At 39.1% G+C, this 26,303-nt stretch overlaps 1 protein-coding gene across 2 annotated transcripts; it reads left to right on the forward strand.

Moving 5' to 3' along the window:
• hectd2 (HECT domain containing 2) lies at nt 1-24,970 on the forward strand. Of its 2 annotated transcripts, XM_060938955.1 has the most exons (21): nt 1-471; nt 1,837-1,963; nt 8,142-8,280; nt 8,384-8,486; nt 9,392-9,481; nt 9,653-9,717; nt 9,815-9,860; nt 10,808-10,917; nt 11,221-11,369; nt 11,466-11,589; nt 11,898-11,994; nt 12,717-12,824; nt 13,181-13,313; nt 14,421-14,509; nt 15,528-15,686; nt 19,355-19,429; nt 19,601-19,688; nt 19,791-19,897; nt 22,290-22,405; nt 22,678-22,821; nt 24,659-24,970. In XM_060938955.1, exons 1-21 carry the CDS (start codon nt 394-396, stop codon nt 24,777-24,779), a joined length of 2,268 nt encoding a protein of 755 aa, XP_060794938.1. In that variant the 5' UTR covers nt 1-393; the 3' UTR covers nt 24,780-24,970. The 2 variants fall into 2 exon arrangements, with proteins under 2 accessions (XP_060794938.1, XP_060794939.1); XM_060938956.1 differs by lacking the exon at nt 1,837-1,963 and having other exon boundaries at nt 385-471.
• Nucleotides 24,971-26,303: the final 1,333 nt, after the last annotated feature.

Raw genomic sequence — 26,303 nt, forward strand, 5'->3', positions numbered from 1 at the left:
CGGAGTGCAGCAGCAGCTGGAGCGCAGCAGCAGCAGCGGTGCGCCTCGGCTCAGCTTCACTAACTTAACTCAGCTCACACAGCCGTGTGAACTCACGCAGCTTCGCAGACATTTAGTTTGTCATTGTCTTATTTTGTATATATAAGGACCTGGAGTTTGATACTCGACTTTGAAGAGCAGAAAAGCATCTTTTTTTTTTTTTCGGTTATCGTGACAACTTCTGAAGTCACCTGCCTGCCGTCAGGAACAGCGCGTCCCGAGTGAGAGCGCCAGGAACTGCAGCAGCGCCGCTGTGTTTACACTCCAGCTCCGAGCAACACGGCTACACCGTCGCTTTAAAAGTTAATTTTTTTTTTCTAAACAAAACAAGCCATGTGATCCTGTTTGGAGGACATGCATCTAAATATGAGTGAAAATAATTATCCGCTAGAAGATAGAGACAGAGACAGACTTCCTCCCATCATAAACCCTGTAAGTCTCTCTTCTTCTGTTTCTCACTAGAAATTCACAACTTGCACTTAAAGTTCTGTTTTCAGCTAAAAAAAAAAAAAAAAAAAACCAGAACAGTTTAAGTCTGTCATGATGAGGAGTTAGTTGTTATCTGAGCAGTTGAACTGAGGGAAACCCAAAGCTGGTGGAAATTCCCCACACTGGGAAAATGGTGGATTTGGGACTTTGACAGAACATTTACATCTTAATGGACAGAGAAAAAGAGCAAAAACAACACTGGAATCAACTGTTTAAACAATCAGGTTACTTTGAATTCAGATTCACACACACACGCATGATGTTTTTTTCCTGCACATTTAAAAAAATATATATATACACCAGTCAAAAGTTTGGAAACGCCTTAAAATTCGATGTTTTTTCTTTATTTTAATTAACTAAAAGACACTTCATGTTATTTCTCTTTACTTAGTTGAGTGGTTCTTGACATAATATGGATTACTACAGTTGTCGAACAGGGCTATTTACTGCATTTTTATTATTTACTCTTTACTGGCTGATGGTGTCAAATGCATTAAGAAGGCAAGAAATTCCATTTTTGACAAGACACACCTGTTAATTGAGAAGCATTCCAGGTTGAAGCTGGTTCAGTTAATGCCAATAGTGTGCAAAGCTGTTAGCAAGGTAAATAGTGACAACTTTGAAGAATCTAAAAGATGAAACATGTTGTTTTTTAACACTTTTTTTGTTTACCATATAATTCCATATGTTCCATATGTTATTTCATAGTTTTGATGAGTTCAGTATTGTTCTACAATGTAGGAAAAAAATAAAAACATCAAATTTGAAGGTGTTTCCAAACGTTTGACTGGTACTGTGTGTGTGTGTGTTTCCGCAATACATCAACCCCAAATATCTAACCCGAAGCATCACCCATTCACTCTGATGTGTCAAACTCATGTTAGTGATTTCAGCACATTGGTGCAACCATCTGGCCAACACTTGATTTCTTCTGTTCTTTAAGAAAGCATCCAGATATGTGCTTCTGATAAGATCAAATAAGAGGAAGAGCGTTTCATTTCTTTTTTTTTCTATTGGCTTTGGTTTTCCTTTTCCATATCTTGCGCTGTTCTTTGCTCCATTTACTTGAAGCATGGAATGGTGATGCTGAAATGAGATTACAGGCTGTTGAAACGGATTAAACCACTAATTTTCACATCCTGCACACAGCAACACACCATTTTCAGACTTTGAGCTCCTTCTGTGCTGAACGTAAATTGGTGCTTTCGACCTAATTGTAATGTTTATGGGAGATTACATACTAATTTGTGACACAGATGTTTGGTCACAATTCAAATGGGATTTATGCCTCCTTCGTTCCCTTGACAGAGTTTGGATCGTGGACCTAAGCTACCTTTCTCCTCCTATGGGAGTTTCATCTCCACTCTGAACCACAAGAGAGAGTCAGGCAGTCACAGCCTGTCCACACAGCTCCTCTTACCTGCCGTCCGACAAGGTCAGCCCACACATCACTTGATGCTGCTTTAGAAGTGTGTGTGTGTGTGTGTGTGTGTACATACACTTTCATACATCTCCACAGTACCAGTCAAAAGTTTTCTATTTTTTTTCTACATTGTAGAACAATACTGAAGATATCAAAACTACCAAATAATATATGGAACATGGTAAACAAAAAAGTGTTTTAAAAAAAGTAAATACATTTTATATTTTAGATTCTTCAGAGTAGCCAGCGTTTACTTGATGATGCTTTGTACACTATTGGCATTATCTTAACCAGCTTCATGAGGCAGTCACCTGGAATACTTTTCAATTAACAAGTGTACCTCATTAAAAGTTAATTAGTGCAATTTATTGCCGTCTTAATGTGTTTGAGATCAAACAGTAAATAGTAAATAATAAAAATACAGTAAATAGTCCTATTCCACAACTGTAGTAATCTATATTGTCAAGAAACTGCTCAACTAAGTAACGAGAAACGATATCCATCATTACTTTAAGACATGAAGTGTCCAAACATTGAATTAGGTGTGTCCAAACCTTTGACTGTGTGTGTGTGTTTATATAAAACACATCCATCCATTATCTGTAGCTGCTTTTTATATATATATATATATATATATATATATATATATATATATATATATATATATATATATGAAACAAAGTTAATATTTAGTAAGATGACTGCTTTTAAAAAAAAGAGAAACGACATGAAGTGTCATTTTCACGTGTGTGTGTGTATGAAGTGTGCAAGAGTCAGTTTTATTTTTTAGTACAGACCTTGCTATGGATTTTTATTTTATAACTTCAACATTATTGAGTCAGTAAAGAAAACAGCATATGATGTAAGAGACACTTTTCAGACAAAAAAACATTATGAAGGCTGTGTTTTGCATGAACATTCAGAAACAAGTGTGACAGTCAAAGTGTCCAGAAGAGCTGTGGCTGGTTCTGTCAGATGTTCAGTAAAACCTACAGCTCATTTCCTTATAAAACTGCACTCACTGTACCTGAGACTACTATTTTTTTTAAAGCAGTCATCTTACTAAATATTAATTTTGTTTCATTTATTACTGTTTAATTCTCTTTATAGTAATTTTTAACTGTAGAAACATTTAATTTCATTATTTTTGAAGGCATCTTTGCCCTACAGCACTTCCCATGTGTCTCTGTGCCAAATAACATTGTTTTGCGTAGTAAATGGGCAATAATAACAGATTAAGAAATCATCATTATGATTCTGTATATAACCACCTTAAAGTTGTACAGATCACATGATCTTATTTCATATATCTCATCATCCCCCTGAAGTGATTTCCAGGCTACGTCACTGTATTGGACACAAGATTTGGGATAGAATAAGCTTGGGCTTTTAAGCTCCTCAGCACTACATTGAAAAGGTTGAAGTGGCCACAGATTCAGTGCTTTGATAGTCTGTGTTTTATGCACGTCACGGAAACACTCATCCAAAGGTCAGCGTGGTATTAAATGATATGCAAACGTGGTTTAAAGATAATGCTTAGACACAGGACAAAATACTAATTGCATTTCAAAGAGTTCTCTTTAGCTGCTATGAATTAATGAACAGTTCAATACTGCACACAGATGTGTTTTTTTTTTTTCCCCTCCTTGAGATCAAAGATGTTTTAGGAGACTTGAGGATCAGTTCATGACACAGAGGGCTAATCAGACTGCGTAGCTGATGTAGAGGCTGGACTCTGAGGTGGTCTAAATGTATAGTTCTTCAAAAAGAAGAGCTTTTTGGTTGAATCATTGCTGGTCATTTCTGCTTGAGTAGTCTGCATATTATCTTTTGATGAACGGAGACATCAGTGTGTCTCTGAGGGTCTATCCTGTCCGGCAGAGCAACTGAGAGCACTTCTAATAGCTGTAATTTCTGCTGTCTCTTAATCACAGCACTTAGTGCTGGCTGGTAGTTGGTAGTTTCTCCTGAGTGAAGAGGGCAGTTATTTGAGTCATAGTGATGAAAATGTGCACTATATTCAGTATGTTTTTTTTTGGGGGGGGGGGGGGGGGTTCCCCCCAGAAACAATTTTCTATAATGGCATCTTTTTGTGAGCTTAAAGTGTTAGGGATTTATATAGAGGGATTTCACTGACGTCACCCGGAACCGGAAGTAAACAGACCCTGCGCCATTTTGGAAGACCAACAAACTCGTGATTAGGGGGAAATAACGGCAGCGGTATGTGAACCCACGAGAATAAAATGCAGTGGCAAACGACTTAAACAAACAAATCTGAGCTGTTTTATTTATGATTTATTGGCCCAACAGTAGACTTGAAAGAAACCTGTGTCAGACTTGGCAAAAAACTGTGGATATAATGGAAGTCTGTGCATGATCTGTGGACACTTTGAGGTAAGCAAACGCAAGAAATTCAGATTTAAAACATGCTAAATTGGCCCCAAGTTGATAACTGGATGAGGAGCAAGCCTCCCAGACTTCTACAATTTAATAATAATAATAATAATAATAATAATAATAATAATAATAATAATTTAGGATGGTTTGGGGCTTGCTCTCCCTCCTATTATATAAATAAAGCATAGTTGTTGTGTAGGCATATATCATAAATACATATGTATAATTTGGATAAATTAACCTAAATTATGGATACCTTAATAGTAACAAAAAGTATTAATTTTTCAACTGAAAATATATATTATTAAAAGATAAATATCAACAAGATTACCTTGGCCATAACTATGTATAGGTTATTCTTAATAACAGCTGTAATATCACAAACCAAGCCACTAACAACATAATTGTAAGCCTGTAGCCCTTTGTAGGCCTTCAAGTCATCAGCAGTGTAGGCACTGGGTGTAAACAACAAATAGTTTACAATGTCTGGGTAGCAAGCAGATGGCAGAATTGGTGTCAGGTCCTCCTTATGTTTCCATTCTCCCTTGCCCCGAGTCTTCTCATATGGGTCAAACCCATCAATCACAGCCAGTTTCTCCACATACCGTGCCCTTTCTGCAGCTGGTAATGTACTCACATAACCAGAATTATCATCCATCGTGTCACTTTACTCTCGCTCGTACTTTGTTTTATATTGTGAGTGCATGTACTTTGTCTTCCAATATGGCGCCTAACAAAATCTCGCGGCGCGGTGACGTCATGCGGTAGCCCTCTATACCAGACCACGCTATTTGATCTGTTGAAAAGTGTTGTACCTGCGTTATACTGTATATTCTGGGGAAAAACAAAAAAACATATTTCACCTATTGTACCTTCATCATGCTTACAGTCTGAACCCTTAGTAGCTCTTCACAGCAACAGTTTAACCATATTCTTCATTACATATCTGTATCTCATATAATACAGAAATAGAAAAATGGATGCATTTGAGAAGACCTTGTAATGCAGTGATAACTTGCCGCTTTACCGCCAGATTGAACCGATAGAAAGTATGTTATTTGTATATAAGTAACTTATACGCTAAATACAAAATTCTATCAGTGTTTGTATTTTACGAGGTTGCATAGCAACACACCACTTTTGGCAGCCAAATCAATTCTCAGTAACACACTCCCTCTCATCTTCAGTTGCTTAACTGTCTGGTATGTTGTCGTCAGCCATAGAGTCATCTGCAAAATCCAGATTTATTTGCAGTCTTTAAAAAATGAACAAAATTAAAGATATAAAATGCAACAAGAGAAAAATTTATTATATGAGGATGCTTTTATTATTTTATTTAGTAACTATATTTACAAATATCCATCCATTATCTGTAGCCGCTTATCCTGTCCTACAGGGTAACAGGCAAGCTGGAATCTATCCCAGCTGACTATGGGCGAGAGGCGGGGTACACCCTGGACAAGTCGCCAGGTCATCACAGGGCTGATACACAGAGACAAACAACCATTCACACTCACATTCACACCTACGGTCAATTTAGAGTCACCAGTTAACCTAACCTGCATGTCTTTGGACTGTGGGGGAAACCGGAGCACCCGGAGGAAACCCACGCGGACACGGGGAGAACATGCAAACTCTGCACAGAAAGGCCCCCGTTGGCCACTGGGCTCAAACCCAGAACCTTCTTGCTATGAAGTGACAGTGCTAACCACTACACCACCGTGCTGCCTCTGTTGGTATCCCGATCATTAAAAATTAACAGCATTGAGGCTCTTCTTGTGATATCTAATAAGTTTGAAGACGCTTGTAATGGGAAGCTTGGTCCATACCATTCATACAGAACATTTTAAGCTCTTTGTGGACTATCTCCTTAATCATTTCTGATTTGTAAATGTGTGTTAGGTCATTACCTGTTAGTATCATGTTTTGAGAGCGTATTCAAATTATATTTGAAAATTCAAATGAACCACATGTCGACAAAATGTGACACTTCATTTTAGAAGAGTCTGCCAATGTTTAACTTGCAGAGTATAGAAACTAGCCAAGTTAACTGAGTCCTTAGTGTGCTGCCACACAGTCGGTTAACTGCAGACAGATGATGTGAGATAAAATCACTGGCTAATCCACTGTTTTCCGAGAGAGAGTGAGAGTGAGTGAGTGTCATGCTTTGGATTTTGTGCCTCACAGCTGTAATTAAAGTTTAATCAAACTCCAATTTGATCCCGTTTACTGCTTACCTTTCAGCGCCTGTCATCACTGAGACAAACTGCTGCATGAAATGTGGTAAAGATTGCCTTGGTTTGTACAGGCACAGCAGAAAAATACACTGGCAGGGTTGACTCTAAGACTTTTTGTCTTCAACTGCATCCGGAAAAAGAAATGGTTGAAATCAGAATAAATTTATCTTGATGTATGTACAGCCAAATCTCCTGATGTAGGCAACCAGATTTCGGGTAAAGATATCCCACTATAGCCCCAAACCATAAATGATCCATCATATTTCATACTGAGTATAGTGTGTGCTTGTTTTTTCATTTGCAGTCCCCAAACCATTTGGGGGGTAAGATCTGGTTGTGAGGGATTCACATGTGTGCAATCTCACTTATTTATACACCAGGGAACAAGAACTTTATCGGACAGATTATAGGAGATTGACAGATTTTTTATTTTTTTTTAAAGAAATAATTATTTTTTTTCCACGGATGGCATTTTGTTTGCATTTTGTAAATATCAGAAATTTTGCCGCGTAAACTCCCTGTTGGAACACCTTTTAGACCTGCACATTCATGTAGTTATCTAATCAGTCAGGCATGTGTCAACAGTACGATGCTGTACTCTATAATCCTGCGCATACAGGTTAAGTCCTTCAGGTATTGTTCACATCAAACATCAGATTGAAGAAAAACACATGACAGACTGTAGAATTCCTACAGAGCCTGATTCTGTGCTCACAGAATATATATTTTTTCCACATTATTCTCTGTTACAGATTCTGATTTTTTTTCTCCTTTATTTTTTAATGTCATAAATATAAATTAATATCTTTTGTAGCTATTAAATAAAGTACAGTTGAAAATTTTTTTTGAATGTGTTCTTATGAGAATTATTTTTGTTCAAAGTCAAAAGTTTCTCAAGTTGTTTGTGTACAAACACTTTTCCCCATTCTCTTACAAGGTGCCAATAATTCTGGATTTGTGTATAGAATATCTTTAGAATTCACTCACAGATAAAAAAAAATATTATCAAGGTCATGGTTTATATTTTGAAAAATTGGCCATGTTTTTTATGAACAGTCAGACTCTAATATCGAAAATTCAATAGCACAATAATTTCTGTAATATGAACAAATTCCTGTCATTTTAAATGGAATTAGCAAAAAAAAGTGGTATTCACCAGTTCATCTCTTGTCGGATGAATGTAAATTATCTGCCTAATCCAGAATCCCATCAACCATTTTTACAGGAGTCACGTCACTATGGCTGATTGGTATGAGGTGATGTCCTTTGGGTCTAAACAAAGTGGCGTGTCTAGTTTTGGAGTATCCTCAAGGGGAGCGTGATGAGCTTCTGCTTAATTAGCCATATTGTTTAGTGCACTGGGAAAACACTTCATTAGTACCAGGAGATCAAGGGATATGTGAACCTATTTTGTGTCAAAGCCATAGCATTTCCATTTATGCGCTGAAGTTGAGAGATTTTGTCGGTGTCTAGGATCATCATATACTGTGTGTGTGTGTTTATATCATTTGATAAATATGTACACCTGCATGTTTTGTTTTGTTTTTTGTCTACAGTGAGAGAGCTTCCCCCAATCTATCCAGACGTGAGACAGAAGCAGCGAATCTCTATAGATGTTTTGCCTCCAGAAGTTAAAGCCCGCTTTGTCTCAGATCCCATCATTCCCATCCGGACTAAAACTGCCAAAGAGTTTCAGTATGGACTCACTGTCTATTACACTTTTTCATTATGGCTTTTCTTATTCTTCTTATAACTTGTTTGCACTAGACCACATTTAACAGTGTTTGTTTAAATCCAGAGAAGACGTTGAAAAGGCAACTATCTCAGGTGATTGGAAGCATGTCCATGATTTCTACATGACCACGTTCGAGTCCTTCTTGGAACTCAATGCTGCTTTTAAGGTTTGCTTGTTCTTGTTCAGCTTCTATTCCCCTAGTTGTTTGTTTATGAATTTTGCAAGATTAATGTCTAATTAAATTTGTTTCACAACTGCTAAAAAGTTCTTCACGTGCATGTTATTTGTACTAAATAAATATGAATGTATGTAGGCCTATATTAATTGTGCAGTATAAACGAATAGCTTACACAGAAGAACTGTATTGGCTTAACAGAATGGAAAGTGTTAAACCAGTCAAATCCAGTATGTTCCCTTTGAATTGTGCCAGTGTTTTTACTGAGAGCTGCTAAAATTCTGACGCATGTGAAACAGTAAGAGTAAAAACAGGAGAGAGGGAAAAAACAAACGTTACTGTTAGGGCTCCATATGAATAAATGAGCTCATTCAGAGAGGAAGAACAGAGAACGCCTGCATATGGATTTTATACAGAGTGTTGATCTTATTACAGGTGGCTTTCTTACCGTACATTTGATCACTCATAATATCAGTCATAACATAGGATCTTATAAAAGTTATAGTAATTAAGAAAAACTGGTACACCCCTACAGCATTAGTGGGTTTTTTTGTTTGTTTAATACAGAGGCTCTAAAGGGACATGTGTATTAAAAAAAAATAATAATCTGGTGCATACGAGAAAGTTTCCGTTGTGGACAAGAAAGTATCTGTATATCTTCTGGTACAGTTCGTGTTCTTGAGAAAGCAAATATATCCCTCTGTACAGCCAATTTCCTGTCAGAAACACTTCACCATATTTATGGCTTTCGGGCTTCACTCAGGTAGTTTGTTCTGTGTCCCTTTAGGGGCTCTGTAGTTTCTTAGTTGTTAGTCTTGTTGCGTTTTTTCCATATTAGATTTAAAGTAAAAACTATTTGTCATTTTTAGTGATAGATTTTTCCTTTTTTTCGCCAGAGAGAAGCAAATGCTCCATTCAACACTATTGAAGACTCAGGAATAAACACCAAATTTGTCAATGCTGTTTATGATGCTTTGCTTCACACGGTGTGTACCAAACCCAAGTAAACAGAAGCTCTTACAAGAAAACACTCACGTTCTTGGTTTTATACTACACAAAGAGCTATTGTGTGTGTGCTGTTTAAAAAAAAAATCATTATTTAGTTGTTTGTTTCCTCAAGAATGCAGATGTGTAATTTCAGACTTCCTTATTCACAGCCCCCTGATACCCAGAAATCAGTCCTGAAGGGAATCATTAATAGCTTATTAAGGGAATGGAAAGGGTGAGTGTTGTTTTTGTTTTCACTCCCTGAACCTTTAAAACCTACTGAGTGTTGTGTTGTTATGGTGAAGACTTGAGCTGCTACTTTGTCTTTTTAGACCACGGACCAAGGATGACCTGAGGGCTTATTTCATACTTGTGCAGGTGATAAATACTTGCTAATGTCATGCTTATTTATACATTATAAACTGTAAATTACAAGTGTTTAAGTTCCCAATAAAGAAATAGTCCAGTGGAGTTTCCCATACTGAGCTTGTCATTGTGTAAAAGTGAACTATTAATAGAAAACTACCTTCATTATATAATCCAGACGCATGTGGTACTTTTCAGTAATAGCTGTAATTTGCTGCCCTAAATCAAGACCGTTATCTGCACACATGTATAGGCATGTATTGTATGTGAAACACAGTCAACCTAATCTGGCTCAAACTTGGCCTTGTGTTGTGTTGGTGGCCATGTCGAAGTGTGAGGCATGACAGGAAACACTTGATCTCATCTCTCACCACATGGCCCATTGACTCCAGCCGTAGCTACAGTCAGACTGAGCTAGGCTGCATATATATTGTGAACTAAGTGTTTACTTCACACATGACCAGCATAGACTGGTTCTGGGTTGACCAAATAAGGCCATAGCCACTGGATAATATCAGAGAGAGAGGGGGGTGCACAGGGGAAAGGCATGGAGAGAAAGTAAAAAAAAAAATTCATTTTTGCTTCGGTTTGAAGAAAAATATTTGTTTATTTATGGAGACTGGAGTCCACTATTTATCTCTTGTCCCAAAAAAATTAGCTTTTAGTCAGCCTCAGGCTATGATATAATGTCCTGGCCGACATATCTCTTGAAGACTGTGAAATTGAAAGACAAGAACAATTATTAAGCTGATCTGTCTGCCGCTAATGTGAGTCAGCCTGTGGTATGATTTGTCTTTGACCATGCTGGAGGAACCGATGAGGTCATGCTGGAGAGGGGATCATTGGTTTCTGCTGAAACGCCACTCTTTATTAAAGAGCCAGACCTTCTTCTGCTGCTCCCGAGTGAAAAGTTATATTTCCTTTTTGAAGTGCTCTGAAAAGGCTCTTCTTTGTTGCAGAACCCTCAGTACACAAGCACAGCCACATATGTCATCTATGCTCACTTACTGCGGCAAATAGCCACGCTGCCTGAAGCAGATCACCATTTCCTGATGCACTGGTTTAAGAAGTGAGTCTGAATTGTTTCCTTGTGTCACTGCCTTTTGCAGTCTAGGCTGCTTAAGGAATCCATTCACAAAATAAATAGGTACGAAAGGCTAAACAAGTATTAACAAAATAAAAAAAATTAATTCCTGGTAAAACCTTCAGATGAGGGACTTTAATTTTAAAATGTATAGATTTGTAGGTGAGAGAACAAGATTTTCAAGTGTTTGATTTAAAGAGTTTTGAATCACTATAGCAAGAAGCAAGAAGCTCAGAGTTAGAAAGCTGCATTGTGAGCGTTTGAGCAGGACAGCGTGTCATTTCTCAGGCTATCTCAGAAGCGTTTTAAGCAGCTGGTGGAACGCCTACAGCTCTTCATCACCACACGGCTGTTCCCTGCCAAACCAGAGGAGCTACCGCCCATGTCCAAGTGCTCATGGTGGATCCCATCAGCCACCAAGGTTCTCTCCCTGCTCAGTGAGTACGAAACCCAGTGCCAGACTGAGGAAATTGTTACACATTTTTGCTGGGACAAAAACAAACCAGTCCCGTGTCTTATTTCTCTGTATTCAGATGCTGCAAACAGCATTTCTCCTTCTCCCATCATCCCCTTCTCTGAGTTTTACAATCTCACACTGGACCACATTGACTTCATGGAGGACTACCAGACGTGGCAAGCTCATGGAAATTCCAACAGGTGTGGCACAAAAATATAATTCCGGCCAAATGCCATTCTCTCCGCTTTCCTTTAAGCACACACGCGCTGAAACTCTTTCCATTAGAGCTGTTTTTTGTAGTCTTTAGTTTAATAGCTAAAAAAAAGTTAAGTTTTCATTCTTTCATTACCTTCTGGAGCACTGTTTGCATCTACTGGAGCGATATAACTTTTGTAATTGCTCTAACAGCATGATACAAAGCCATGCATTATTTATTGATTGTTTTTGCCCAAATTATATTGGAGAGGAACGTCACTACTTTGAATCTGATGCATTACAATTCACACAGGTTCACGTTCTGCCAGTATCCGTTTATCCTGTCTACGGTGGTGAAGAAGGCCATTATCCAAAGAGACTCTGAGCAACAGATGATCAGTATGGCCAGGGTAAGAGTTTGCACATCACCATCATTTCCTCTGCAGTCCTCTTCACAGCCGAGCTGCCAGAACATGCAGAGAACGTTACTGTGGAAACAAAGGATTTAGACTGTTTGGTCCTAAGGGTCTCATGGGACTTGATGCTTGCTCTATGGCCGTCCATACTTAAGACTATTTATCTAAGCTGTCTGTATTGGAGGTTTCCCAGTGAAGTCCAGCGATTTTTTTTTTTAATTGAAAGTTTTTCCCTCTGCTCTGAAAAAGTAACGAAGGCAGTCTTCATCCATTAATTACACGAGTTCATCTACTATGTGAAAAGCTTCCTTTCAAAGTCAAGCAGGATTCATTTTACTATAAGGAAAGTTTTGTGATAGTCTTGTGCAGGGTGGGGCAGAGATGTTCTTTTTTTGGGTGGAATCCTCACAAGCTCCCTCCCAAACATATGTGACCAGAGCGTAGGCTAAACAGACTCGTGGCTGTCAGATTAAAGACAGTCTTGCAGGAGTGTACGCAGCAAGGAAACGTACACTATGTCCTCATCATTAGGACAAAATAGCAGCTTCACTAAAGCATTCAGGAAGTTAACACAGACAGAAATATCACCAACATTTCTCAAAAGCTTAAAGATAAATCACTTAGACAGATTGTGCCAGTGAGCATCAGTATGTAAACAGGTTTCCAGCATGGGAATGTCGAATGATTAAATGCATGGCTTTCTATTTCGGCTGCAGCAAACCCTGGTGGACAAGGTCTCTCGCAGACAGAGGGTGGATATGAGTCTGCTTTTTCTCAACATTAAAGTAAGACGGCTGCAGCTGGTCAGTGACTCACTGGATGAGGTAATAGCGCTCGCTCACAAAACATGGACAGCGCCTGTCTACTTCAGTTTTTACCACTAACTCTGAACCGTCAAGAAATATTTACAGAACTGTAAGAATAATGTAGTGGTTTTGTATGCATTATATATTTTTGCTCAAAGTAGCACCGTATTCAACATTTTTATTTTCCGAGACTGAGAGAGGGTACTTTTGGCCAAGAGAAAGTATAGTCTGGTCTGGAAAGTTCTAAGTCTGGCTAGGGCTTAATTTGGAAAAATGGCCCCACCATAAGTGTGTGTGTGTGTGTGTGTGTGTGTGTGTGTGTGTGTGTGTGTGTGTGTGTGTGTGTGTGTGTGTGTGTGTGTGTGTTTTAATAGCTTTCAAGAAAGAGAGCAGACTTGAAGAAAAAGCTTAAAGTGACATTTGTTGGGGAAGCAGGCTTGGACATGGGAGGACTCACAAAGGAATGGTTTCTTCTCCTGATTCGACAGATTTTTCACACTGACTATGGTGAGATGCTCCAGACAAACAGGGTGCATATGCTGACCTGTGATTAGATGTTAGTTCACTCTCACTGATGCACTGATATTACTCACTCTACTCTGTACAGCTATAAAACCAAAGGGGATTTCCTATAGCATTTACTCATTCTGTACTTGCTAGGGAATGTGTTCTCCAGAAGTGTACATGACACATGACTCAACTTAATGACCTGAACAGCAATTGTTTTACTGAATGAAAACAAAATGACGTTTAAACAGGCATGACTTAACTGGTGTTTTTATGAATCAATTTTATTTAATGGTAGGAAGCTTTAAGTAGTCTGTACAGCAGTGGTTTCCAAAATGGGGTCAGTGAAGTATACGGTAGGGGTGTGTGTGTGTGTGTGTGTGTGTGTGTGTGTGTGTGTGTGTGTGTGTGATTTATAATTTATTATTATTTTTTTGTCTTGGTACAGTGCTGGAAATTATAACCCATTATTATCAGAGTTGTTGTATTTATCATTGGGTTGTTATAGCTTGTTTGACTGCTCCCTTGAATTGAAAGGCTTCAATGCAAACCTCAGTAGCCCCAAAACAAAAAGCCGGAAAATAATGTCTACTTGCACCTACTTAATGTGTTGTGTCAGTGGAAAGTTCAGGAATAAAAAGCTCTATGGCTGCAATAAATAGTCAGAATATTACTGTACACTTTTGAATAATGAATCGAATGAAATTGATTTTACAGTTAAACAGTCCCTGGCTGCAAATTTTGAGAACGCCTGCTCTAGAATATTTCTAATTCAGAAGAGAGGGGAAAGAGGGTCAATTTTATTAAAAAAAAAAAACATGATGTATGAATGTAATGTAATGTATAACGAGAAATGGCTATGTCCAGATTTGATGTTGGTGTAAATACAATGGAAATGTACATGCTGCAAATCATCTCCACTGTGATTTAAAGTGATTACCTACCTGTGATATTTATGTCACACTAATATGAAGAGTTTTTACTGCAGGAAAAGTGAAAAGTATTTGTTCCTTGCTTTTTGGATTTGGATTTTTTTTTTTTAAACTAGGTTTCTGTTTTCAGCTTTGAGGATTTTTGAAGACACTGCTGCTGTCTATGTTTTCACAGGCATGTTCACATATGTGAAGGAATCTCAGTGTCACTGGTTCAGCAACTGGAAGTGTGACAACTGCTCAGAGTACAGACTGGTTGGAGCTGTATCCTTTCATTTGCTGCATAGGTAGCTGTGTCTGGGTGCTGGGACACTTAAATAACCCATAAACATACAGCCTGCTTCCACTTAGAGGAAGCATCCACCTTTTATTCGTGGAACTTGTAAAAAGTTTCCCTTTCAGCATAGGGTGGGACAAATACTTATTTTCAGCATTAGTCGTCAGTTTGAATCACTGCTGAGGAGGCACAATATGTAATGCTTTTCTGACTTATCAACTGATCACAGCCTTGTACACTAATGTGTGTGGACTGGAATGAAATGGCAGCGCTGTCCACACCTTGCTCAATATAAGGTAGGAAAGGAGATGGTAGCTTGGTATAATTGTTCCGTCTGGCTCAGGGTGTGTGTGTGTGTGTGTGTGTGTGTGTGTGTGTGTGTGTGTGTGTGTGTGAGGAAATTTCCTCTGAGCTTGCCCACTGTAGAAATTTGTAAGTTTAAGTACACCCAGTAAATGCTGTGTCATATTAGCCAAGGATAATGAATGAAAGGTTTCTTTGGTTTTGTCTCGTTTGGAACGACCCCGGGGCTGGCTTTTGTGTTGTCTCGATGCTTGAGCCATTACGAAAAATTTTCCCTCCGTCTGCTAAAAGGCAGCCTTTTTCTTCCCCCTCCCTCTCTTTTCTCTTTTTCCACTGCTCTCTCTCTCTCTCTCTCTCTCTCTCTCTCTCTCTCTCTCTCTCTCTCTCTGTGCATATGGCGAGCACATGGAGGAGTGCCGTCAGCTGCAGCTGTAAGCACTTAAGGAGCAGCCTCTTCACATTCTCTTCTAAATGTATAATACACCTGTTGGACGTTCTTTCCAGACATCTGACCAGGCTATATCATAAGGCCAGTGCACTAGAAGATATCTAAAACTATGTACACTTGTTATAAATTTAATGGGAACAGGAGCGATTTGCCCACTCTAAAGAAAGGCTTACAAGACTGGATATGTGTATAAGCTTGTGCGTATAGACTCAGCTCGGTTCCTCAGCTGTTCACTCTTAACCCCTTGCGTTCAGCTCATGGGCCTAGCCGTGTACAACAGCATCACCCTGGACATCAGATTCCCACCCTGCGTCTACAAGAAGCTGCTGACTCCTCCCATTGTGCCATGTGACCTTGATGCCCCTGTTGGCATGGCATCCCTCACCCTGGACGACTTGCAGCAAATCATGCCTGTATGTACACAAGCTGTGACATTCAGTGTTTTTGTTAACTTCTTACTGCTCTTCTTCACTTCTGAAATAACTGTTCAATCATCTATTCTAACATACAAATCAGTCTTCAAAATCTGCACTTCATGCTTGCATAGTGTTACAAAATAAGAACTGTATGTGATTTTACAGGTTTCCTGCTGTGCTCTTTTCAGATATTAAACTGACTTCTTGTCCTTTCTTCTGCAGAAATTGAGTTTTTGCCAATTCCCACCACTAGCTATTTCTGCCCCATCACAAGATAGCTAGCAGTCTCAGGAGGACTAACATGCTTCCTCCAAGACAAGGGTTGAGGTAGTTGTGTGATAAATTACAAACCCCATTTCCAGAAAAGCTGGGATATTTTTCAGAATGCAATAAAAATATATGATTGTTAGTTCACGTGAACCTTTATTTAACTGACAAAACTACAAAGAAAAGGTTTTCAATAGTTTTACTGACCTATTATATATCATGTATTTTGGAAATATAAATGAAGTTAGAATTTGATGCCTGGAATACACTCAAAAAAAGTTGGGACAGAGGCATTATTACATCACCTTTCCTTTTAATAACACTTTAATCATATGGGATCTGAGGGTACTAATTGTTGCAGTTTTGCAATTGGAATTTTTGTCCGTTCTTGATTGATACAAGACTTCAGCTGCTCAACAGTCTGTGGTCGCCGGTGTCTGATTCTCCTCTTCATGGTGTGCCATACATTCTCAATAGGAGACAGATCTGGACTCGTAGCAGGCCAGTCAAGCACACGGACTCTGTGTTTTACGAAGCCACGCAGTTATAGCCTGTGCAGAATGAGGCCTGTCATTGTCCTCAAATAAGCATGGACTTCCCAGGAAGAGATGTGGCCTTGATGGCAACATGTGTGTCTTTAAAATCGCGATATATGCCTCCACATCAATGGTACCTTCACACATGTGCAACTCACCCATGCTATGGGCACTGATGGCCCCATACCATCACAGATGCTGGCTTTTGCACCTTTCTCTGATAACAAACTGGATGGTCATGTTCATCTTTGGCACAGAGAACTTGACGTTCAGTTTTCCTGAAAACAAGCTGAAATGTGAACTCATCTGACCACAGCACACGGTTCCACTGTCTTTCAGTTCATCTGAGTTGAGCTTGGGTGCAGAGTAATCAGCAGTGTTTCTGCATAGAACTGATGAATGGCTTCCTCCTTGCATAATACAGTTTCAGGTTGTATTTCTGGATGCAGTGGTGGACTGTGTTAAGTGACAGCGGTTTTCTGAAGTGCTCCTCAGTCCATGTGGCTATATTTGTCACATTAGCATGACGGTTTCTCAGGCAGTGCCGCCTGAGGGCTCAAAGGTCTCACAGATTCAACAGTGGTTTCTGACCTTACCCATTATACACTGAGATGTTTCCGAATTCCCTGAATCTTTTCACAATATTAGGTACTGTAGATTTTGAAAGACCTAAAATCTTGTGTTGAGAAATGTTCTTTTTGAATTGACTAAGAATTCTCTCACAAATTTTGGCACAAAGGACTGAGCCACGACCCATCCTTGCTTGCAAAGACTGAGCCTTTGGTGCTGCTCCTTTTATACCTAGTCATGATCCCCTTACCTGTTACCAATTAACCTGCTTATTGTGGAATTTTCCAAAATAGTGTTACTTGAATATCCTATAAACGTTTCAGTCTTATTTTGCCTCTGTCCCAACTGTGAGTGTGTTGCAGGCATCAAATTCTAACTTTGTTTATATTTACAAAATACACTTAAGTTGGTCAGTAAAACTACTGAAAATCTTTTCTTTGTACTTCTGTTGGTTAAGTTCATGTGAATTAACAAATCATGGATTTTTGTTTTTATTGCATTTTGGAAAATACACAAACATATCTGGAAATGGGGTTTGTAGATATGCAGTTTACACAATACTTGTTAACTATTTTAGCCTTGTAGCTCCACTGCAAAACTATACATGTAAACCTCAGACACCAAACCTGACTTGAATAATTCTGTTTTTGGGATAAGGAAATTAAATTTTTGGTTGAAATATTCTTTTAATGCCTTAAGATCCTAGATTTCTATTCAGTTACTCAACTTCAAGTATATTACTCAGTAACTACATTGAAATTAATATGACAGATTGTGTTATTATACGCATAAGGAATGCAAGTCTGGATCCACCAATATGTCATGGGATTATAAGACAAGGTTAAGGGCTATGTGAAACAAATCATTTTAATTCTCTAAGGTGATCTATTTTGGAATGAAACAAGTTCAGACATAATAAATTGGAGGAAGATTTTTTTTCCTCAAATTGACTATTAATGAATTGTGATCAGGAATATGAGTACAGTTGTGTTTTTTTTTTTTTTTTTTCACTTTTAATTTCTGGTTGTCTTGTGCTTGGGTCCAAAATTGCCTGCCAGCTTGAAGCAGTTCTCCTACAGTGCAGTAAAATCATGCAAAATAATTTTATATATTACTGTCATATAAAAGCGTTTAATACGCACAGAGTGTATATATGTGTGGGGTAGTACACAGAGTTATTGGATTTGACTCGTAAAATGGCCTTGTGTAATTTTAAAATGGCATCTGTGGTATTGTTGTGGCTCGCTCTGTGTGCTACTGTCACTAGGCAGAAGGAGGGTGTTTCCTCTCTGTTGATAATGTGTTGCCTCCAGATGGTGCATTGTTTCTACAGCCATTATGACAACACTGATACTGACTGAACGTTTACTGCGCCTGATAAACCTGAACGCTGTCATGCACGAGCTCTTATAAATTACATGAAAACTCTAATATTAAAAAAAACCCTTCAGTTTAATAATGTTCTTAAATTCTGATGAAATGTAATCACTTCCATTGAAGTCCACTAGAGGGAGCCCTAAGATTAACTGTATTTCTGCCTTGCTCTAACTGCACCAATCCCCTATTATGTTTGAAGAATGCTACGTATTTACTCGTCACTTTTTAGATGGAAATTTTTACACAGTTGATATTTCTTCTTCATGTCCAGTGGTTTTTTTTTTGCTGAGTCAGGCTTAAGTGAGCCAGATGTTCCATTTGAAAGCCTTTGGCCTCATGCATACTTATATAACAGAGTGCCTCTGGGTGTTGTTTGCTCTCTCCTGCTAAACTTTTTTTTTCTTCAAGTGTGTGTAGCTGGATGCCACTAAAAGAACTGAAGGTTATTTAACAAGAGAAAGTGAGAATATAGATATTGCCACAGCTGACAACAAACATTGCATCATGCCTTTCATTTTCTCCATTCAGTGCTTAATTAATTTTGTTCGTCACACAGAGATGTGAATTAAAATTACTCTGTTTTGTATGAAATGCTTCATGCGGTTCTGGATAACAACCCGATTCACTAATTTTATATTGTAAAACAGAGAAAAACCTAACCATTAACTGTTTATTTCATTTAAATATATCAATTTTCTAAATAATTAATGCAAAATGAACCCGTATTGTTTCCTGTATTGTTTTAATATGAAATCCACAGATTAACTGATGTAAATGTTTTATACTGAAAGTAGAACCATTTCTAATGTCATGCTGTGTGTGTGTGTGTGTGTGTGTGTGTGTGTGTGTGTGTGTGTGTGTGTGTGTGTGTGGTGCCTCTGTATTGTAAATTGATATGTAGCCTTTCTGTTTTAGGATCTTGCACATGGCTTCTCAGAGCTGCTCAGCTATGAAGGAAATGTTGAAGAGGACTTCTATACGACCTTTCAGGTGTCTGGTTCACACACAGACATGCCTCTGTGCAGGCGCAGGTCACTGAGAATAGTTATGGACTGTATGGCTGTTTAAGATATTCAGGGTGCCCCAGATTGTACTGTAGTGTTGATAAGGTTTAAATATGGTCAAATGAGCAGATATCAGTGCTTGTGTTTGTCTTTTCAGGTTTTCCAAGAAGAACTTGGAGTTGTCAAGTCCTATAACCTGAAACCAGGTGGAGATAAAATCCCTGTGACTAACCAAAACCGAAAAGGTGAGTCCAGTCTCCACTAAAGCTCAAACAAACTTCACCCAATATTGTCAGCAATTTTCTGATCGCCTATGCTGTATCATTTATTCATTCATCCCTGTGCAGAGTACGTCCAGCTGTACATCGATTTCCTGCTGAATAAGTTCATCTACAGACAGTTTGCCGCCTTCTACCATGGCTTTCACAGTGTATGTGCTTCTAATGCTTTGATGGTGAGTTGAACTTTATTTCAGTGTTTGTGTATTTCTATAACTACATAACTGTTACTTAGAGTACCGAGTTGTTTCTCTTATTTGCTCAGTAAATACATTTTATTAATAAAGCCTCTCTGAAATTAGGATTTCTCAAAATATTGTTTCACTTTTCCAGTCACTTTGTTAGCAGTTCAGCAAAGTACTTATTAAAACTGTGAAATTAAAAAACTCTGGGAGTCTAGAGAGCAAAATTTTCCATCATATCTGGCTGGGAGGGATGGCATTGTCTCTCTCCAATTACAGGTGTCTGTCAGCACATGTATAAGGAAGAAGATACATGGTGTGTTTCTCTGAGTGTAGTTTGCTGGCCTGTGATGCAGTATTGAGCTGCAGTTAAAAATACACCCTGGCTAGCTACACGTGTCTTGGAGCAAGCACGTGTTTGCCCACACCCTACCCTGTTGGTGGCTGTCGTGTGATAGGAGAGAGCTGGCTAGAGCCTGGGAGAAAATGGGTGAAATCAAAGGAGAAAAAAACTCCAGCTGACAATCCTGTAATTTTTACTGAGTAAAGTTTTGACCTTGGGGTAAAACTAGATGATTTTCAACTTAATTTTTTTAAATTCAATATTTTGGGATAAAACTCAAACAACTTTAGTGATATGTAAATCACTTTTTTTTTCATTTTATTTTATTTATATTTTGCTAGAAAGTCAGATACAACTTTATAATTCCAATGTTTGAATATCATGATGAACATCTTTCATTCATCCTCAGTAAGCACTTTTTCCTGGTCAGGGCTGCGGTGGAGCCAATGCCTGTTCCAGAACCACTGAGCGTGAAACAGGAATACACACTGCATAGCACCCCTGTCGCTCGCAGGACACCATGCACACACTTATTCACACCTGTTTAGAGTAGCCAATCAGCATGGTTTTGGGAGCTGGAAGGAAACTGGAGAACCTGGCAGAAACCCATGTGGACACAGGCAGAAGATTTGAAACTCCATACAGACAGTAACTCAGGCTTAAAGCTATGCATGACCGTGATGGAGCCATGCATCACCATGATGTATATTATGTATCATATGCCTTCAAGTATCATGATATTTTTGGCACTCCTACCCTAGGCCAAGCTGCATTTTCAAAAGAATATAGTCAGAAGTGAGGGCGCGTTGAGGCCTTATGTTAGTAAAGTGCTTCCGCTGGCAAGTGCAAAGCCGGCTGCTGGTTAATACAGAAAGTTCCACCAGCTGATTTCGAGACAGTAAATGGGAGTGAATGTGAATGCTGTCGTGTGTGTGTGTGTGTGTGTGTGTGTGTGTGTGTGAAGGCAAAGCTCAGTCAGTCTCCCCACCCCCTCCCTTGGCCATACTCCAAAGAATTGGAGTGTTATGTGCTCTGCTTCTAAGCTGTATCCAGGCCAACAGGGAAAGAATATGCCAGTGAACTCTGTCGAATTAATACATGGCTATGCAAAGAAAACGACAACCCCAAAACCCTGCCTTGCATTTCAATCAGAGGCTTTACAAAACAGCCTTTTTCATGCAGATTTTCAATAGCGTTTTGACTCGTGCAGCTCTTGATGCATAGTTGTTTCTTGTTTGTTAAAATGGACATGGCCTAGTATGATGTTAACTGATGTGAAAATAACCTGTAGCTGAAGGGTGCTCTTTGCTTGTATGAGCCTTGGAAAGCTAAAATTGCATGTGTTTATCTTGGCAGTACTCAGATTGAAAATTGCACTTCCTAATATGGTAGGGAGTGTCTGCTCCAGGCTTGCTCTTCTGAGCATACAGCTGATGAGGGAAAGAGAGAGAGAGAGAGAGAGAGAGAGAGAGAGAGAGAGAGAGAGAGAAATAACTAACTGTGCAGTTCAGAGTAAGTTAAGAAATATCCTGGCCCTTCTTGGATCTTTCTGACTGAGTCAGTGTTCCTCTGTAGTATTATCAGTTGTGGAGGTTGTGTTAGAGGCAGTGCACAGTGTCATGCTGGGAAAGAAAGGCTGACTACATAAAATCCCAGATCTCAAAATTCTTACATCTGAGACAGAAGGATGGTAATAACTCACTCTCTGGTGTTAGGAGAGGAGGTGTGGACTTGTCAGATCAGATTGCACTTTTTTGGCAGGTCACTTTCATAATAACCATCCTTGACTTTTGCTAGAGTTAAAGGAGTGGGATACAGATGTGCAAACCTCCAGGATGTGGCAGTATCTTTAAAAATTTTGACAAGATGTTACGGCTAGTCAAGTACCAAAAGACTTCGTAGTCACATACACCTCGGGCAGTATGAAATGGCACAAGGCAAAAGCAGAAGAGAAGAAAAAATCAGATGATGTAATTACATTATTGCATTCAGTGCTTGTCTGCTTCAGTGCCATGAACATTATTGCAATTCCTTTTACTGTAGTTGCTGAGGCCAGAAGAAGTTGAGATCTTGGTATGTGGGAGTCCCAATCTGGACATGAGCTCTCTGCAGAGGGTGGCGCAGTATGAGGGCTACAGCAAGACAGACCTTACTATACGGTAACGCTGACCTTCAAGCATCACTGTACTTATTATCTAGCTGCAAATAAAATAACCATCCTTTACAAACTATTCAAGTTATATTTTTATGCAAAACATGTTTTTGCTTCTTATAGAGAACATTTATAGAATTAATCTTTTTCATATGCATGTGTGGGGAAAAATGCTTTGTGTGTATAGATTTTCAGTGATTTCTATTTTTTTATTTTTGCATGGAATCATACAGCTTTAATAGTGTTGTAAATCTTTGTTTTGTTTTTTTGTCAATGCAGTGCATTTTGGGATGTGGTTCTAGCTTTCCCTCTGGATCTGCAAAAGAGGCTTCTTCACTTCACAACAGGAAGTGACCGTGTTCCTGTGGGAGGGATGGCAGACCTCAACTTCAAGATCTCTAAGATTGATGTTTCCACAGACTGGTAAGCATGAAGAGCTGCATCACTGTATATAATAATCTGACAGAATGGCAAAACTAAAAGAGTTAAAAACATTTTGGTTACTGAGGTTAATGTTAACATATTATAGCCTTTTTCCACAAGTTGACTCAGTTCCCTGAGGTTTTAATAAAATGTCTGACATGCTTTGGTCAAAATACCCTAAGGATAAAGCACCACAGCTCCCTTCTCACCCTGTCTAAACAGCACTGTTTAAAACAGCTGGTTTGAGTGCCTATTCCTTTTAAATGATAATAAGCCATTACTCACCAACCCCACCCCCTCTTCCACTGGCCAATCAGGTAGCACTTTCCTTTTGCAAATATTTATTTGCAAAGACACTTCTCAAGCCATGAGTGGAGATACTCAGTTGGGGGATGGCATAATTCTAATGAGCTCCTTTTGACATTGCTGGGTTTCACGTGACGTCACATCCGCCTCATTAGTTATTCAAAACTTTAGCTGGTGGGCTACCAAAGCTCAGTGGACAGTGTTTGTACAAAGAAGGTGCATTGCTCACATGAAAAATGCCTTACGCTTGTGGTGTTTTAGGTTGTTTGAATCGATTAAACTGTGAAACTGATAAAAGTTTTTTCAGGGTTCCCTGTGAACTAATAAAAAAGGGCGAACAAACACAGGATTTCACAAAAAGACGTCGAGAACGGTGGCTTTTGAACCTCTCACTGAAATCAAAGAGAGCCGAGTCGAAGCATGCTCAAGTTTGCAGTGATCACTTGGTGAAAGGTTTGTATATTCCTTTCAGCTATGTCGTTTGTGTTTTCCAAGTACTTTTCTTGCTATGTGTCGTTATTTTATGGTACTTTTTTTTTTTTAGTCACGAAGTGCTAAAGTCCCCAGCTGTTTCTTTGTTTACTCCTCACAAAGTCCATATGCATGAAGGTCACGACAAAATTCTTACAGACAGTTACAATGTGCCGTGATCACTTCTCTGTCTTGTTTAACCAAGATCCAGGTCTTTAAAGGGGTTTCTGATGATCTTGGTGAATGATTTACCTGAGAGAAGAGCCAACACAAGTGAGAATCAAGCAATCTGTTGTTTGTTTACACTTCAACTTGCAGCGCTTCGTTGTAGATGTGAACGAAAAGCTTAAAAAAACCATACTTACACGGACAAAATCAATACAGGATTCATTCGGCAGCAACTTGATAGCGAGGTCCTTTACCCAGCCACATACAAACAAGTTGTAAGCCTCCATACTCTTCCACGCTTTCATCTGTTTTGCAGTGTAGAAGGACGTCTGTGACACCAGATAGTTCGAGATGTCGGGGAACTCGACTGAAGGGTAGTTTTCAAGATCGTATGACAAATCCTTATTTCCCAGACTGTAGGGGTCGATTCCATTGCACATAGCAATCTTCTGAATATATCTAAAGCGAGCAGTGGCTTCTAGATTACGAGCATACTCTGATAAGTTATTGCTAGTTGTTTGCACTACGGCAGATGTTTAGACCACCAGCTATTTCGCTTCCGGTAAAACCGCTAAGAAAAGTCACATGACTGAAACCCAGCAATAGAAAAGGGAGCCAAATCTGAAGAGCTTGTTAAAGCACATGTTTTCTGAAATAGACTGCCCAAAAGAAACTGACTGGGTGTCTAATTTCAGAGTTTGTGACTTGGCAGGCTCCAGATACCTAAATGTATGTGCACAAGCACTGAAAAAGTGAAGGGTTTTTTTTTTTGTTTGTTTGTTTGTTTTTTTTAAATATGTCCCTTGAAAGGTTAGGTCTAGATTTAGGTACATGTCAATGAAAGGTTCTCACAAGATGGGAGAGTAAGATAAGTGTCATTGACTTTCTTCAGGTTACCCGTTTCGCACACATGCTTCAACCAGATCTGCCTGCCACCCTACAAGAGCAAGAAAGAACTACGGCTAAAGCTAACCATTGCCATTTCCAATGCTGAAGGTTTTGGCTTGGAGTAGTTTGACGGCCTAAAGGAAAAGGAATACTCAACATCATACTTTTATTCCTGTTGTTTTTTGTTTAGTGGTTGCATATTTGGCCCCAGTAGTAAATGATTTACGCACTGTAACTGTCCTTAAAGCTACATATGAAGATTCAATAGTATTTGGCCATTTGATATGGCTGTGATTGTGTTGTGCTATATACAGTGCCTTGCAAAAGTATTCATACCCCTTGAACTTTTTCACATTTTTCCACCTTACAACCACAAACTTAAAAGTTTTTTATTGAGATTTTATGTGATAGACCAACACAGAGTAGCACATAATTGTGAAGTGAAATGAAAATTATAAATGGTCTTCAAAATTTTAAACAAATAAAAATCAGAAAAATGTGATGTGCATTAGTATTCAGCCCCCTGCGTCAATACTTTGTAGAGCCACCTTTTGCTGCAATTACAGCTGCAAGTCTTTTGTGGTATGTCTCTACCAGCTTTGCACATCTAGACACTGAAATTTTTGCCCATTCTTCTTTGCAAAATAGCTCAAGCTCAGCCAGATTGGATGGAGAGCGTCTGTGAACAGCAATTTTCAAGTCTTGCCACAGATGCTCAATGGGATTTAGGTCTGGACTTTGACTGGGCCATTCTAACACATGAATATTCTTTGATCTAAACCATTCCATTGTAGCTCTGGCTGTATGTTTAGGGTCATTATCTTGCTGGATGGTGAATCTCCTTTCTAGTCTCAAGTCTTTTGCAGCCTCCAACAGGTTTTCTTCCAGGATTGCCCTGTATTTAGCTCCATCCATCTTCCCATCAACTCTGACCAGCTTCCCTGTCCCTGCTGAAGAAAAGCATCCCCATTGCATGATGCTGCCACCACCATGTTTCACAGTGGGGATGGTGTGTGCAGGGTGATGAGCAGTGTTAGTTTTCTGCCACACATAGCGCTTTGCATTTAGGCCAAAAAGTTCAACTTTGGTCTCATCTGACCAAAGTACCTTCTTCCACATGTTTGCTGTGTCCCCTACATGGCTTCTTATGCTTGTCTTTCAACAATGGCTTTCTTCTTGCCACTCTTCCAAAAAGGCCAGATTTGTGGAGTGTATGACTTATAGTTGTCCTGTGCACAGATTCTCCCACCTGAGCTGTGGGTTTCTGCAGCTCCTCCAGAGTGATCATGGGCCTCTTGGCTGCTTCTCTGACCAGTGCTCTCCTTGCTTGCTCTGTCAGTTTAGGTGGACGGCCATGTCTTGGTAGGTTTGCAGTTGTGCCATACTTTTTTCCATTTTTGAATGATGGCTTGAACAGTGCTTCTTGAGATGTTCAGAGCTTGGGATATTTTTTTTTTATAACCTAACCCTGCTTTAAACTTCTCCAGAACTTTATCCCTGACCTGTCTGGTGAGTTCTTTGGTCTTCATGATGCTGTTTGTTCTTCTTCAGTGTTCTCTAACAAACCACTGAGGCCTTCACAGAATAAGTGCATTTATGCTGAGAGTAAATTACACACAGTAGGACTCTATTAACTAATTAGATGACTT

The sequence above is a fragment of the Neoarius graeffei genome, chromosome 14 (genome assembly GCF_027579695.1).
Source record: "Neoarius graeffei isolate fNeoGra1 chromosome 14, fNeoGra1.pri, whole genome shotgun sequence".
In the NCBI taxonomy this organism is placed as follows: Eukaryota; Metazoa; Chordata; class Actinopteri; order Siluriformes; family Ariidae; genus Neoarius; species Neoarius graeffei.

Coding starts and splice junctions, on each gene's coding strand:
- hectd2 (XM_060938955.1), top strand. CDS start 394: ATGCATCTAAATATGAGTGAAAATAATTATCCGCTAGAAGATAGAGAC. Junction 472..1,836: donor TTCCTCCCATCATAAACCCT/GTAAGTCTCTCT, acceptor TTCCCTTGACAG/AGTTTGGATCGTGGACCTAA. Junction 19,898..22,289: donor GTGCTTCTAATGCTTTGATG/GTGAGTTGAACT, acceptor CTTTTACTGTAG/TTGCTGAGGCCAGAAGAAGT.